The following is a 16,110-nucleotide window of genomic DNA, read 5'->3' as shown; positions in this document are numbered from 1 at the left end:
CACTCCCTTTTCCTCCCATGGAAAATGCATTTCAACTTTTGGCACAAGTTCTTCATCCTTCCTTGGGAACGTGAAGATTGAAAGCATCAGGTGGTGGTTTGCTTTTTTTTTCCCTACGTGTTCCGTAGGAGGTTACCACTCTTAAACTCCTTCTTCCCTACATAAAACTTCAGGAAAAAAATTAATATTCCTTACTATTTGTGGGATCTTAAATTTATTCTTAATTTTTGTGGTTTTTTTAATCAACATTTTTTTAAATGTTATTTTTGTGCTTCTTCACTTTATTCCTGAATGTTTTGTAGTGCTCAGTCTCCTTACCTGTTACTAAAGGGCTCTTCAAAGCATGTTGACAAATATTTGCCTGTGAACAAGGCACGGATATTCCAGTGGTATGTCCAAAAGTGCTGTGTTACCTAGAAGCAAACTGAAGGTGTCTTTGCCCATGCTGGAGGATTCACGGTCACTGGTGAAAACTGTTGTCAGCAGTGACTTGGGTTAGCCTGGTGTATTACACAGTGACAAACTAAGTCAATATGGAAAGACTCCCACACGTTTTAAAAGCATGTTGGTAACCACTTAGCGTCAAATGCAACCTACCATCTCCCTATGGATTTTCAGTTCCATGATTTCCTGTTGTTAGTATAATCATGGTATGGTTTGGATTGGAAGGGACTTTAAAGTATCATATATTTTCAAGCCCCTGCCATGGGCAGGGACACCTTCCAGTAGACCAGGTCACCCAGGGCCCCATTCAACTTCCAGGGATGGGGCAGCCACAACTTCCTTGAGTAGCCTGTTCCAATGCTTCACCACCTTTGCCATGAAGAATTTCTTCCTAATATCTAATCTAACTCTACCCTCTCTCAGTTTAAAACCATCATTACTTGTCCTATCACTCCATTCCCATGTAAAAAGTCCCTCTGCAGCTCTCCTGTAGGTCCCTTTAGATACTGGAAGGTGCTCTAAGGTCTCCCCAGAGCTTTCTCTTCTCCAGGCTGAACAACCCCAACTCTCTCAGCCTTTCCTTATAGGAGAGGTACCCCATCTCCATAATCATGTTGGAGGTTCTCCTCTGGGCTCACTCCAACAGGTCCATGCCTTTCCTGTGCTGGAGACCCCAGAGCTGGATTCAGCACTCCAGGTGGGGTCTCACCAGAGTGGAGTAGAGTGGCAGAATCACCTCCCTTGACCTGCTGGCCACGCTGCTTTGGATGCAACCAGGATAAGGTTGGATCTCAGGGCTGTGAGTGCACATTGTTGGATCATGGCAAGCTTCTTGTATTAGTGCCTTAATACACAAAAGGAAAATCTCCTTTTCCAACATGGGTCTGTTCTGGAGATCAGAATCAAAATGATTATAGAAGCTTTCTGTGTGTGCTCTTCTGAGTTGGGATTATCATAACTTCTTTCTAAACAAGTGGTGAACAGCAAGAGAAGTCACATTAACGTTTATTCCTTTTTACTGTCTTTGAATTATGGTTTATGTCTGTAGTCATTAGATCTCTTTTCATGTTGGTTGCGTTGTGATCTTCCACCTCTTCTCTTCAAGTGCTGCCAGCCTGTTTCTGAGCATTTCCCTTCTGGTATCTTTTTCAATTTACACACTGCTTCTTGCTCAGTGAGGTTTGTTAGAGAGCAGTTGTAACATTTCTCTTGACATCTCTTTCTTTACTTTTATTTGAGGTTAGACTATAATAGCTTAGAAACAAGAGGAGCTTACTGAATGAAGGGATTTCATATAATGTCTTTATCTTTTATATTTTGGGAGAAATTTTGATATTTGGAAGTCAGTAGAAGTTCTACCATTTATTTCTATGTCCATTAACAAGTAAAACAATAACGTGCCCAATTCTTTTATTCATTACTTTATTGACAGTTGTACCCTTCTGAGAAAGAGTATCTGCTTTTAAACTTGATTTCGCTTTAGGGCTGTGAAAGCTCAGCTTTGCTGTCAGCAGTGACTCTTTTGCCTACGGTAACTGCTCCTATGATATACTAGAGGAGATATGGAGTGGAGTCTAGAAGATGTTCTCATTTGTGAGACCCTTCACAATTCCACTTCTGAAATTCATTTGCTGTTGTGTTAATGTCACACCTTGGCTCAGAGCCAGAGTAAATCACTGAACCAGCTGGCATAGTCTCTATATGAATGATTCATTGCATTTTCTTGAGGTGAGACTACTGTTAGCTGGTTCCATGGCCTGGTGTTATCAAACCCAAGTTATTTAATACTTTAATGACCATGATTTACAGACTGCAATTCCTCCTAAATTTGCAGTAAGATTTCATATTTGAACTGATAGCTCCCATAGGGGAGTGTTGCATTAGTACTCAGGTATTACTGTCTCTAAATGTTTTATTATCAGCAATGAATCCATTATGAGTAACAAACACTGTAACAGCAAACAAAATATTGTATGGGGTTTGGGGACCCTACTGCAGAAATGTATTCAGGAGGTAATCGCATCTCAAAGAATTTTTTGCAGTTGCACAGTGTAATTAGGCAAGGGCAAACAGCGGGTTATATTATTTTAGCTGAAATTTTATTATATGGTTGTTGCATTACTCCGTTTCTTTTACTCTTTGGCAGAAGCAGAGATCTTCGCTCTCTTCAACAAGCCAAAAACCCCACAAAAGTGCAGCCAGTATTACACAGTGACTATCCCTATGAGGATCTCCAGGAATGGGCAGACTGTCAACAGCTTGGAAGCAAATTGGCTGGAGCACATGACAGATCACTTCAGGAAAGGAGGCTCATTGGTAAACGGAATCTTCAGCCTTGGAATGGTAAATGGTATGGAAATTACAGAAAGCATTATGCTGTGATTATTTTCCTTTTCCTCTAATAGAGGTCATTATCTTTGAAGAGAAGATATTTGGGAGATGCTTTAATATAGGCTTGGGGCAGATTTGTTTTAGATCAGCCTCTTTCAGTGAAATGGAATGAAAGCACAGAAAATATTTTGGCATTTGAATGAGGAAAACAGATCATGTATTGTATTTTAAAAACATGATGATCTTGTAATTGCGGAAATATACAGAGTTAATAAACAGTAGCAAGTAAAGTGAATTAAACTAATAAGATTGTAAAGCAGATGATATTAATAAAAGAGTGACTTTCCTCTTAGCTGTCTGGCCACACACTGCATCTGGGTCTGATTGCAGGTTATTGTAAAGACTCCTGAGTTTTATCTGACCAGCAAGTGGTCAATTACTACCAGTTCTTGCAGAGGCCCTTTCCACCCTGATGGCACAATGTTTTAAAAAGTTGTCTCCTATGTTTTTTTATCCTAGCTAGAGTGATGGATAAATGTTGGTCTTAATATAAAAAGATTAACCCCCCCCACCCCCGATTTTTGCATGTTGATAAAATGTGGCAGTAAGTCCAGCTTAATACTTGTAGCCAGTCTGTACTACATTTGTGGCCACCATGGCTTTTAAGATAAGCCTGCAGTACAAAGAAAGACTTCAGTGCATAGTAGGGATCCAAGAGACATAACCAAGGAACCAGGAGAAGAATTAAAGAGAAGTACTGAAACACAAAAATATTGAAGTTACAGCTGGAATAATTTTACTGGAAAATTATGTGACTGGTATACTTCATGGTTAAAGTGCTCATGAATGAATCTTTCACCTAATTTTGATTTGTCTTGCATTCTTCAATAGGAATGTGGTAGCTCAGAGCCTGAATGTTGCTACTAAGATTTGTGCCTCAAAATTATAGGGGAACTGCTTTCGAGCATCTTATTTCCATTCTGCTGCTGGTCAGAATTATCAAACCATGATAAAACACAGTCATATGAGTCAGTTCTGGTAAAAGTCAATCAGGAAATTAACAGGCAACCCTAATTTTTCATTTTACAAGCAAGTATCAAAAAAAGGAAGGTCTAAAGTTCAGCTGATGGAATGCTTTCACACAGCTTCCTGGAAAGCCTTGTAATTGCTAGTTAACTTGCTTAAAAACAAATGGTCATTTACTTTCTGTATATAAATTGCGACTCACAGAGGCAAACCTAATTGACTCTATCAGACTCAGTGTGGTTTTTTTTAATAAAATCTGCTTATCAGTGAACTCTGAAATGATTTAAACACAGCATTTTTTTAGTTATTTAAACTTCTGGAGTTCATTTACATAACAGAGGCCTGGGGGGAGTTAATGTACTTGGATACCAGAGTGAAGAGTGCTGGATAATTGCCTGTGAACATAGATGAAGTAGGCTTGAATGATGACACTGAAGTTTCAATGCAAGCAGGACAACAAATTATGTAGAAGTGGACAGATTCAGGATTAAGTCAGATTAGAGACTGAAGATGAAAAATTAGTAAACATTTTTATTAGCGTTTTACAGTTAGAAGAAGAACAGGTTTCAAAATCAAAAAGCTGAAACAAGGTTTCTGGAAGTGTATTATGCTATTAGAAGAAAATTACTAAGAACATCTGTGAATTACTACCTGTTGCAGTTAAATGTATTATCACTTAAATTGTAATTTTTTCCTGTGCTGCAGAGAAATGGAATACCTTTTTCACTCATATGCCAATCAGTATCAAACAACTCAGGGTGGTAAGGAGGAGGGAAGAAGTAGGGAGCTGAGGGCTTCTCAGCTCCTTGCAGCCTATCTTGCTCTTCATAGCTAGTCTTATTCACTGATTAATCCTCTTCCAAATTAAGGTAATATCAGCATACTTTCTTTAATTGGTTATATCACATTTCTTTGTTCTGGGGACTGGTTTTCTTTTTGGCTTGAAGTATGAATTCATTATTTTGCTTATTAGACTTACAAGTAGGGTTATTATCTTCTTCTTTTCCCCCTTGTCCTTGGAATACCCAATGAAGTGAAGATTTCCAGATTGTCAGCAGTCATAAATCTGTTTCTTCCTTCTGCTAACAGTTTAATAATTAGTCTTTAAAAGAGTTTTAAAGTTCACTGATAACAATTGTTTCTTTTTGCTTGCTGTAGCAGATAATTATAAACAGAAATATAACACAATTACAAATCACAATATGTAAACCATAAAGAGTTACACCATATATTAAATGTATTCACGTTTTTTGCCAGTAAGTCAGAAACAGCAGTATGCTTGATTCTTGAATGTTCTTATGCTGACAGATAACAATTATTTATTTAAATTTGCAGTTCAGTTACTTGCTGGTGTTTTTCTTCCAACTGTAACTGGTAATCCTGCCTGTAGTCCCAGATGTAAACTGGTCCTGCCGAATGGTCTAAAGTGATCATAGGAATTCACCCTTACCCTCTTCTAGTGAGAAGTGAAGATTGTAGCAGCAAGCTATACAGATTATTACCAAATGGAAAGGAAATAACAGGTCTCCTTTCCTGTGCCTGCAAGTCTCCAATCAGCAGTGTGAGAAGGCAGGAAGAGTCAAACCTCTTTAAGGTTGTATTTTGATACCTTAACAGAGTAATAACCAGCCTATTCATCTTTAGTCTAGTCATTTTGAACTGCAAGTCTTTAAATGCCCGGCATTCTTGTATTTGTTTTACCATCCTGCCTGTGAATTTTCTGCCTTTCAAACTCAGAAAAAGCCAGCCAACCAACTAGGAAACATTGACAGTACTTAAACACACAGCAAACGAAACAAAAGGTGAGTTGCTTGGCAGGGGAAAGTAGTCAGGTTTTTAAGAGGGTCAGATTGATGGTCTCTGTTATACTCACGCTGCCTCCAACAACGATGAACCAGTGATGCGTTTGACCGATTACTGTCACCTTAACCACTGAAGTGGCTGGGACTGCTGTCGTCCATATGGAATTATTTTCTCTCCCTGTACTGAAGGTGAAAAGATTCAGGAGGAGGGAGGAATGCAAATCTGAAGCGAAGGCCAACAGTCAGGTCACATGCCACATAAAGCCACAGAGAGCTGGTTTTCCTCAGGGAGAGCAACAGCAGCCTAAAGGTTCGTTTGCTAGATAAGGGGAATTTGTAGTTCAAAGACAACAAGGGGGAAATTGTCACCCACTAGGACAGCTGTCATGGTAAAGTAAGTAATCTTTCCCCATATACTTCTTGGAAATCAGAAGCAAGAACATCAAAATAGCTTTTTGTCAACCGAGCTACATCAAATATTTATACAACTAGTGAAAATGGCTTTTTGCACACAGTAGGATGCCTTAATAAAAAATGCAGTGGTAATGGAACATTTTCAGAGGAAGGACAGTGATTGCAACCTTTACTTTCAGAGCCTTTTCTTTAAGAAAGAGTGAAATTCAAGATTAGAGATTGGGAAATGATACTTCAAATGCAAAGTAAGTCAAAATGCTTTGTTTTATTGGCATTCCTTACTGCCCTATTGCAAATGAACTAAAATTTGAAAGTACTTAGGACTTTTTAAACTTAGGCTAAGTTTCAGGATCTAAATCTTGTTGAAAAAGAGATTACCAAAAGAGAATACAACTACATCAGGATCAGGAAATACCTTGCATAAGAAACAGGAAAGACCAACTCTCCATTTAAAGCTTTAGATGGCTGATCTTTGTAGACAGGTTGGGTAGCCTTCTGCTGAATAAATATAGGCACTTGTCCTGCAGGTATCTGTGTGGGAGTTGTCACCCCAAAGTGCCATTATAATCAGTGGGGATCTAGGCCTAGACCTATAGAGTCAGTAGGATTTATGTTACAATCCACCTCATCCTCACAGGATATGCACAGGATATGCAAAAGAGATCAGATACATCTAGATAGGATTGATACTTGGTGCTTCCTTTGCCTTAGTCTTCACAGACAGAGTCTTCAGGCACCTGAGCTTCAAGGCAAGGTTCAAGGAAGGTGCAGGACTAGCAGCAGTGGATGAAGGTCAAGATAGGGAGTGCCTCAGTTCCTGAGACCAAACTGTCTACATCCAAGAACTCTGGGAGAGCTGGCTGGTGTTATAACAAGACCACCCTTAGTCATCTTTGGGAGATCATGGAGATCAGAGGAGGTTTTCAGCACTCAAAAAAGGCAAATGTTGCGCCTGTGTTTAAAAGAAAGACTGAAAGGACAAACTAGTGGTCAGCCTCAATTTCTGGTTGTGTCACTGAGTCAGTCCTCTTGGAACATGTCTGGACACATGAAGAAGATGACAGTGATTGGGAACAGTCAGCATGGATTTAACAAGAGCAAAACATACTCGAAACTGATTGTCATCTGTGGTATAGTGACTGGATTTGTGGATGAAGAGAAAGCACTAGATGCCATTTGGGGTGAATTTGTTAAGGAAATTTTATTGTATCTCCCACAATATTTTTGTATCCAAGTGAGGACCGTGCAGCCTCGATGGGTAAAAAACTAGTTGCGTGGCTAGACTCAGAGGGTCGTGGATAATAAGTCACACTTTACCTGCAGTAACAAGTGGAGTACCACAGAGATCTATCCTGGGACCTGTTGTGTTGAACAATTTTATCAGTTATGCAGAGGAGGCAACGAGGCTTGCTTGTGTCACATTTGTGGATGGTTCCATACTCACGGGTGCAGCTGATGTTCTTCAGGACTGGGCTGTTTTCCAGACAGACCTGGGCAGGCTGGAAAAACACGACAGCAGGAGCTTTTTGAAATGCCATGAGGACAAATATCCTGCCTCTGGGAAGGGAAAGGCCTCTTCACTAATCCAGGCAGGGAACCACCTGGCCAGGTAGCAGCTCTATGGAAAGGTCCAGGGCGGTGTTAGTAGTCAGCGAGCTGAAGATGAACCAGCAGTATGCCCTAGCAGCAGAGAAGGCAGCAGCATACCAGGCTGTAACAACAAGAATGTAGCCAGTAGATAGAGGACAGTGACTGTTCTCTTCTGCTTGATGCTCATTAGGTTGCATGTAGAACACTGTATCCAGGTTTGGGCCCTTTTTCGAAGAGGTCAAGGAAGATGTTGACAAACCAGAGCTAGGTTAGCAGAGAGTCAGCAAAACAGAGAGAGTCAGTGTCTGGAGCACTTGTCCTATTAAGGAAGACTGAAGGAGCTGGGTTGGTTCAGCCTGGAGAAGGGACAGCTTTGGGGGACCTGGCAGTGCCCATGAGGAGACTATCTGAAAGGTGAATCCAGGCTCTTGACTGTGGTGTGTGGTAGGAGCATTAGAAAAAATGTACACAAATTGAAATAAGAGAGGTCCTTTTTGGATATAAAGAACAACTTTCTCATCGTGAAAACAGTCACTCTTTGGAAGAGGCTGCTCAGGAAGTTGTGCCATCTCCATCCAACTAGTCTGTACTTGTATGAAACCTGCTTAGAGCAGGAGGTTGGACTGGAGACCTCATGATGTCCCCATCCATCTGAATTATTCTATGATTCCATGAAACTGTTACGTCATGTGCACCTTACCTGATGGGGCAGTTCTAGAACATGTGTGTATAGACTGAAGTTGCTTTTAGATCCAGAGTATCTGTGTGATAAAGTACTGCAGGCAGGCTCGGTGCATCTGTCTATCTTCTTGTCTTTCCACACCTCTGTGTTCAGTTTCCCTGATATTCTTGCTGATCCTGACAGCATAGCATGGGTTATGTGTGCCTTTTCTCCAAAATATGACACTATTAATCTTTTTTCTGCTGCTTTTTCCTTCCCCCCAGTTATTTTCTGCATCCCAAATGCTTCACATGCAAAGGACCTAATGATCAAATGATTCTTTTCTTTACCTCCCCTTTTGTCTCCAGAGTAGTAGGTGGTCTGTAAAAGGGAAGTTTCTTTTATGGAATTTTTCACCAGTATCACTCTGTCTGTTGAACAGACAGTGCCCTTTACATTTACAGCAGTTGTCTCTCCCTCATCGTTTTCCCCCTCCCAGTTTTCTTATTTTCTATAGGTTTCTTTCCTGGCGAAAGAAATATAATGAAATCAATGGATTGCAGGATTGATGGATGTAACCTTCAAGAGTAATCACTGAACATCCAACAAGGAAGCAAAGCTATAGAATCATTTAGGTTGGAAAAGACTTTTGTAATTGTAAGTCCAACTGTAAACCCAGCACTGCCAGTGGAAGTGTCTGCTGCCTGTAGGGTCTCGCAAGCTCAGCTATTAGTTTCTAAAACATTACATATGTGCCATGATATTCACATATGTGGAAGCTGTGAATTGCATGAGTGGAATGTTCAGCAGAATGAACCATAAAGGATGATTTATGAGTGAGTGTAAACACACACATGCTGATTGTGTTTTGATCGCTTATTAATTAGCTGGCAAATGCATGGGGTGAGCTCAAGCTGCAGTTGTGCCAACAGTGTGACACTGAATTTCATTAAGAGAATTCACAACACAGGAGCCGTGCACTGGTGCTGTGTAAAGCTCCCCCTGGCAAGATCTGGATGTCTGTGTCTAGTAGGGATCTGTGGGTTTCTGCTTCCAGTCTTCAGTGCTGTCCTGTCATCCCTGCTTTGGAAATTGAAGGGTTATTTGTACATTGTGCATCCTGAAATAGATTTGGGTATGGGTTTGGGTGTTGGAATGTGATACACTGCACAGAAGTTCCCTCTTTGCAATGTCAGGTCCAGTTTTCATTCAAAAAAGGCACTTTTTTGAATGAAATATGGTAATTAAAGCTTGTACCCATGGCAAGCTTGCTCTGCCTGTGTTTTCAAACCTGTAACCCAGCTACTTAGTGATCTGGCCTGTTATTTCACAACAAAAATGTCTGTTCTCTTTACTTGGATGAGAAATCTGCCTATATGACAGGAGTTACTGCTTTGTAGTCCAGCTCATCCTCCTTGGAGCAATGTGTAATAGTGGCTTGCTGCAGTGGTGAGGAGTCTTCGTCTCTCTTTATTCTAAACAGAGTTGCAGGAAACCTGCCTGTGAAAACAGTGTGAAAGTAGACAGAGTATTTTTCTTCTCTCAGTCTCCCAACACAGTCTCAAGGAGAATCTCTAGTAATTGGTTGGCAACTTTTTTCCTTCACAACTGGACTAAAAATAAATATGCTGTGTTAATTTAGAGACAAGTATTTGCATCTCCTCACTTGCAACTTAATGGCTTGACTGCAGCTGCAACAAAAGAGAGTAGAGGACTGTGCAAATAGAAGCAGGGGGGCTTGCCACTTGGCAGCAACACTTGCTACAGTGTGTGTGCATAGATGTATTCCTCCAAATGTAGGAATGTGGTCGGTTGTGAGCTTTGCCCACAACAAATGTATTATTTCCAGATAATAAATTGGATTTAGATCACGTAATAACATCAGAAGATGTTGACTGAGATTGTGTCTGCAAGAGGTAAGAAGCCTCTTAATCCTCTTCACTGCCTCTTTTGTGAAAATTGTTTCTGAGTTTGATATATGTTTTCCCTTGGAGGCAGCAAGGCTTTCCTCCTGGCATTTCTTGACCTCATAACATCCACCAGGGAATCAGGAGGACCCGATGAAACACCTAAGCAGGCTTATCCAGAAGATTCCTATCAGTTCAGGAATCTGTCAGTCTGGCATGTGTGACTGCATTTCAAAAACATGTATCCTACCAGTGCAAAGAACATAGTTTTCCTAAAATTGTATGGAAATTATCGTGCAAAAGACAACACTTGGGGAGAGAATAAGCAAGGTCTTTATAATCAGTCATACAGGGTAAATGTATTATTCATACTAGAAAGGCTGAAAAAGACGCTCTGTGACAATGTGAGAAGAGTTTTCTCTATTTATGAAGAGTACAGTCCCACTTATCTACAGTTTTTCTAAATATAATTCTGTTGCTTCATCAGTTAGCTTATTTCAACAAAGGTGTGGTTTTTTTAGTTTTTCTGATTCTGTTACATCATGGAGCTGACGAAACATGAGTTCTTGTGTATGGGAGCTGATTATGGAGTATTTGGTTAAGCTGATGGAGAAAGTGCTGCTCGAGTGACTTTAGTGGTATGTGTTGTCTGGAAAAGGGCTGAATGTGTTGGGAATGCAAATGAGAATAGAGAAGCACTAAACCAGATGGTCAAAATGCCTTCATAAATTGATTAAATAGTTATGAATGTATCTTTTCTTTCACACTGTTCAGATATGCCAGATCATCCTTAGTCCATGTAGAACACTGAGATGCAGTGGCTGCTCCATGTGCAGGGTTCTGACTTTTGTGAATGAATGGATATAGCCATAAATATAATAAATATCATAAATACAAATCAGTATACCTTGAACAACCCTTGAAAATAACATACTGACTTAGTACATGGTCTTTAGTGTGTTTATAACTTCAAGTAGGTGAGCAGCACTGCTAAACTGAGGACTGAATTCATTTTGCCTGCTCAGGATGGGAGAGCTGTGGTTTTCAGTGACAAACGGTGGAATAACAGTGGACAGCAAGGTTTGCTGTTACAGAGTAGGATTGCTCTTAAAAACTGCTAAAGATTAATAGAGTTGGAGTATCAGAGATCAGAGTGTCTGTGAACTCTTTAGTAACATCCTTGGAAGAATATGTTATTAATAAATTCAGATGCCTCACTACACATGGAATGCCTTCCGTAAAGCTTACAATCAACCCTGTGTTTTCACAGATTCTTTACATGGAACAATGGATGGAGTATTTCTCTTTGAAGATGTTCCTGTGGAAGACAGTAAACCCATGCAGGGCTATGATGCAATTGTGGTAGAGCAGTGGACTGTCTTGAAGGTATGATTTTTTTTTTGTAAATCAAAACACTCGAAGACTGTGTGGCAGACTCTCACATACTGATCTGTGCTCCAGCAGTGTCAGACAGGCAACTGAGGTAAAGGGATGGAACCTAACAGGAATGCCAGTTAACCACACTCTAGGTTTGTACAGTGCACTTCTGATTTTGATAATCTTCATGCTTTTTTTTGGGGGGTAGGAAATGTCAGCAATGGTGAGCAATGAAACTCAGGGCTACCTGTCCCAAAATTACAGATGTCTGCTAGATATACTGTAAAGAGGATATCAATTGGTTGTCAGGGCAACATGATCACACCAGTCACTGTAGCACTGCAGTTCTGAAGAGGGCAGCCCTTTAGGTAGGCTGAGCTGCAGCAGGAGTGCACGGACAACTGCCTTGGTTTCTGTCTGACCTCCTTCTTATGCTGAAAGAACTGTGTATTTTGGGTAAGTCCCTATAAACAAGCCCACGTTTGTCATAGCCTGGCCTTCTACAGATCCAAGTGCACACTCAGATCAGTAGAAACATTGTTTAGATCAGATCTGTCAGTGCTGATCTGCCACTGCAAATTTGATATACAGATAGGTATTAGAAAAGCTGGGCTTAAATTCTTTGTGACTTGAAGCAAAAAGAGAAAGTTGTATAACTCGTAGAGGTTTTTTTTTTGTTTATTAATTGTCTCCTAGAAATAGATATTATGTGTCTATAAAGGCAATACCTCATGTTATCACTTGGCATATACTGTAAGTGGTGTAAAATCCTAAGACAGACAAGCCATCCTTTTGGAGTACACATGTCATAAGAATGGATTAATGGAAAATGGGACAGATGCTAGACAAAGTGTGTAAAATTCCAGGAGACTAGGATTAAGACTTTTGTTAGTAGATAATGACTTTTCATTGTAGCAAGAAATGGCCGTATAGTAACAACTAGAAACAACTTGTAGAACAGTGTAATACATTAATAGCAGCTTTTCTTGTTGCTGATGGGCATCTGAAAAAATGAATCCTATATTGCATTAAATGTTAGTTATGACAGACTTGAATGTAAATTCTTGTTCCTTTTTTGGGGTCAAATTATGGTGTTGCCACTCAGGAACAAGGTTTTGAGATAATGACAGATGGTTCCATGAGTGCATTAGGTCAGGGCTGATCAAGAAGGCAAACATTAAGAAGCATTAATGTTAACCATATGTTTAAAACTGTTAGGAAATGAATAGAGGGTGAAACAGCAAACATATACTACTACATACTACTGTGTAAGCTGTGTTTGACAGCACCTTATTTCAGAAAGTTATGTTAGCACTGTAATTGTTCAGAGAAGAGCAGTGGGGATAATCAGTGATACAGACAGCTTCCATATTAGGAAGACTTTACACGATGTGTCCTTTCAGCCTGGAAAAGAGAAGAGTTGCAGGGAATGGAATAGGTAGAGACTTCCTAAATCATTAGAAACGTGTAACAGGAATTGTTTGCCAACTCTTCCAGTACAAGAGCTAAGGACTGCCACGTGGCAGTAGTCAGGGCAAACAAAAATGAGATAATTCAGATAATTATTTGTGCAGCAGGTCTGCACAGACTGGGTTTCTTTCAGTAGAAACTAAACCAGACGTGCTGAGAGGAAGTACACAAAATATTTGGGGCAGGTATCCTACGTGATTGACCTAATATATATTACTTTTTCGTAGCTGTCACTTACAGCCACGTTGGAGAAAGCTTTCCAAGTTATAAATGGATTCTTGGCTCGAACCAGTTTGGCTCTCAGACAACCAGTGAAAGGTTCTCTGTCTCAGTAGGATATCACATCAAAGTTAATCATAACGGCCCCTACACACCTTTTGGTTTGCTCTTAGTGGACACCAGAAAGTTTGTGTCAAGCTACATGACAAGGGCAGCGCCTGCTAATGGGGATCCTGTGATGGCAGAGTGCTGGCCACAACTCTGGGACCCAGCAGAAGAGAATTTTTTTGCAGGGTCACTTGGAGTGTTATAGTCCTTGTAGGTGGAGTATCATTTGCTTTCAATTCTAGCAATTCCATGTTGGAGACACAACAGCTTAGGGAATCAACCTCCCAGTGCCATCTGGTGTGTGAGGAGATGCTGTACTGCTACGCATCATGTCTGTGTGAGGGCTAATGCAGAGAGTCTCCTGTTCCAGATATAAGATTTGGGATGTGCAATTTCAGGAACTGACTTACAGCATATACACAGCTTGTTGGTGTGATCAGATTATCCTCTGTTGTAATTGAAAATTTGGATGCTGGGTTTTCCCTGGCAATTTTGCTCTTTTGAGATCAAGTGTGGCTCTTTTGTGGACATTATGAATATGGTGCCCACCAGAAAGTGGAAGGATATAGAGAAGAAAAAAACTTGCTGAAGGAAAGATGTTGAGGCATTAGGGAACTCTTGCAAAGGTTTTACCCATTTAGAGAAAGAGCAGAGCTGACCACCTGTGTTTTCTCCTCCTGACATGTAAATAACTGCTGGGATATTTCATGTCTCGTGCTTTCTGAGACATAATAGGTATAGGTAGGTAAAAGTCATCAAATTGATGAAAGCAAGGCTGGAATCTAGGGGATATGTGGGCACTTGCACAGTGTCATACCCAAAAACCAAGTTGTGCAAACCCTGTTGAAAGTCACCTTTATTTACCATAAACAAGGAATATTGCAGTGCAGAGGAAGGGACTGTAAAATGGGTAAGAAAACAGAGTTCACTAGTGACAGAAGATGTCCGAGAGCTGGTAAAGGCTTTCTTTCTGTTATGAGAGCTTCAAAGTATAATAGTCACGGAGGTAGTGATGACATAAATGTGTATAATGGATCCTTATTTTAAATTTGTATCAGATTTGATTATCTGGATGAGCGGTGGAGTTGTTCAGATGTGGTCTGAACTGAATGTAAATTTACTGTACTGTATCCCAATTAAGAAGAAACAAAAGAATCTCAGCCACAACAGAAGAAAGCTTTTTTAAAAAGGAAGGCATGTAGCAAATATCGATGCCCTTTAGAAAGAGAACCTTTCTAAATGAAAAGGTAAAGGTTTGCTGTTTAACCATGAACACAAAAGAGAGGGGTTGGCACACCTCTTAGCAGAGAAAGGGCTGCCTTTTTAATTGCTAAGGCTAATAGATAAAACAAGCTGAACAGTGTGATGCACTCAGTATGTGTGTAAAATGTCAGTTTGTAGAGGATGTAAAGCTCGCAGCTGTCACAGTATGTGGTCCCGCCAAGCAGCAGACAGGATGTAATAGCTCTGAGTAATTTAACTCTTTCTTCTCAAAGTAGAGCTCTGGTATCCTCTACAGATGACCACGGGACTTGTTATGACAAAATACTGCGTTCATCCTTATCCCTTTAACTCTAAAAATGTCAGGACATATTATTTCCACTGCAGTCTCTGAGATCTAGCCCTAAAACTTGTTTGATGGTTTTAATTCTGCTTGTGTAGGCAAATGTGGGTAGACAGTTCTGATTAATCAGAGCCTGCATGATGTCCCTCTCCCGAACTCTACACCTTCTCTTCCCCATTACCTAAGACAAAGTAGGTAATATTGTCTGTAAAATTGAGTGCTATAACGTTTATTTTAGGTTTTTCCATTGTTCTGCCTCCAAAGCAGTGTTCATTTTGAAAATACTGTCCTTAATTTACAGGTATTCTCTCACTGAAAATCTTCAGCTGGTGATTCTTCACTTTGTATTTGCTGCTGTCCCATACCTTTGATGCACTGACATGAATTAAAATCTCAGATATATTGTGGTATTGCCATTTCCCTGGCAGACTTGAATGGGGTCAGTCTCCACTGTAGACATGGTAAACCTTTTAAAGTGCGACATACCAAAAGATTTAAAAATTTATCTCTGCTGAGCCTAGGTTGCAAGTTGCCTTAATGTAAGCCTTGAAACAAATTCTCTGGAAATGAGGATTTGATTTGTCTGTAAATCTGATTTAGGTCATATGTCAGCTAAGCTATGTTCTGCTGTCTCTGGCCACGGGAGAAAGGCATGACCGGGTCAGCCAAGGAGCAGTGGACATGAAAAGCCCAGAAGAGCCACGTGTGTGACCCTCTTTACCACCCAAAGGACATATATGTTGCCTAGGCATAATAATTCAGCAATGTGCCTCTTGTTGCTTTTTAAGAAAAGCTGAACAAAAACCTTCAGGAGACTGTTATCTTCCTAAGGTTTTTATAATTCTTCTTTCATTATTTTATGTAAGATATGGAAGCAGCATATATACATATATATTTGTCTGCTGAACTCAGCAGGTATATGATCTATACAGGATTAAACCCCACAGGCTAATCTTTCATTGGTTTTGATGATAAATTTAGTAATAAAATCTGGAAGTATGAACCTGGAACTCCCCTGACAGTTTCTTGTGGTGCTGGCAGTATTGAACATCTAACAAGGCAATTGCTTCTTCCATGTGAATAAAGGGCACTTGAAGTAAACAGGCTGAAAAACACAGGATTTAAACCAGTTTGAATTAAAAAAACCCCTTTCCTGTCACCTTTTCCCTTATCTGTCACAGTGTTCCTAGGTTTGTG

At 40.1% G+C, this 16,110-nt stretch overlaps 1 protein-coding gene across 3 annotated transcripts in view; it reads left to right on the top strand.

Moving 5' to 3' along the window:
* Positions 1 to 16,110, top strand: part of RFTN1 (raftlin, lipid raft linker 1) — a 98,269-nt gene that overhangs the window by 68,636 nt on the left and 13,523 nt on the right. For all 3 annotated transcript variants that reach the window (XM_027880044.1, XM_027880042.1, XM_027880043.1), the window contains exons 6-7: positions 2,591 to 2,794; positions 11,446 to 11,561. In XM_027880044.1, coding sequence (XP_027735845.1) covers positions 2,591 to 2,794; positions 11,446 to 11,561 — 320 coding nt within the window. The remainder of the gene's footprint in view (positions 1 to 2,590; positions 2,795 to 11,445; positions 11,562 to 16,110) is intronic.

Source organism: Empidonax traillii, unplaced genomic scaffold, assembly GCF_003031625.1.
Source record: "Empidonax traillii isolate 1590-97213 ecotype Southwest subspecies unplaced genomic scaffold, ASM303162v1 scaffold64:size1360303, whole genome shotgun sequence".
NCBI classification, from domain to species: Eukaryota; Metazoa; Chordata; class Aves; order Passeriformes; family Tyrannidae; genus Empidonax; species Empidonax traillii.
The sequence above is the reverse complement of the archived record's forward strand: the minus strand, read 5'-3'. Positions and strand labels throughout refer to the sequence as shown.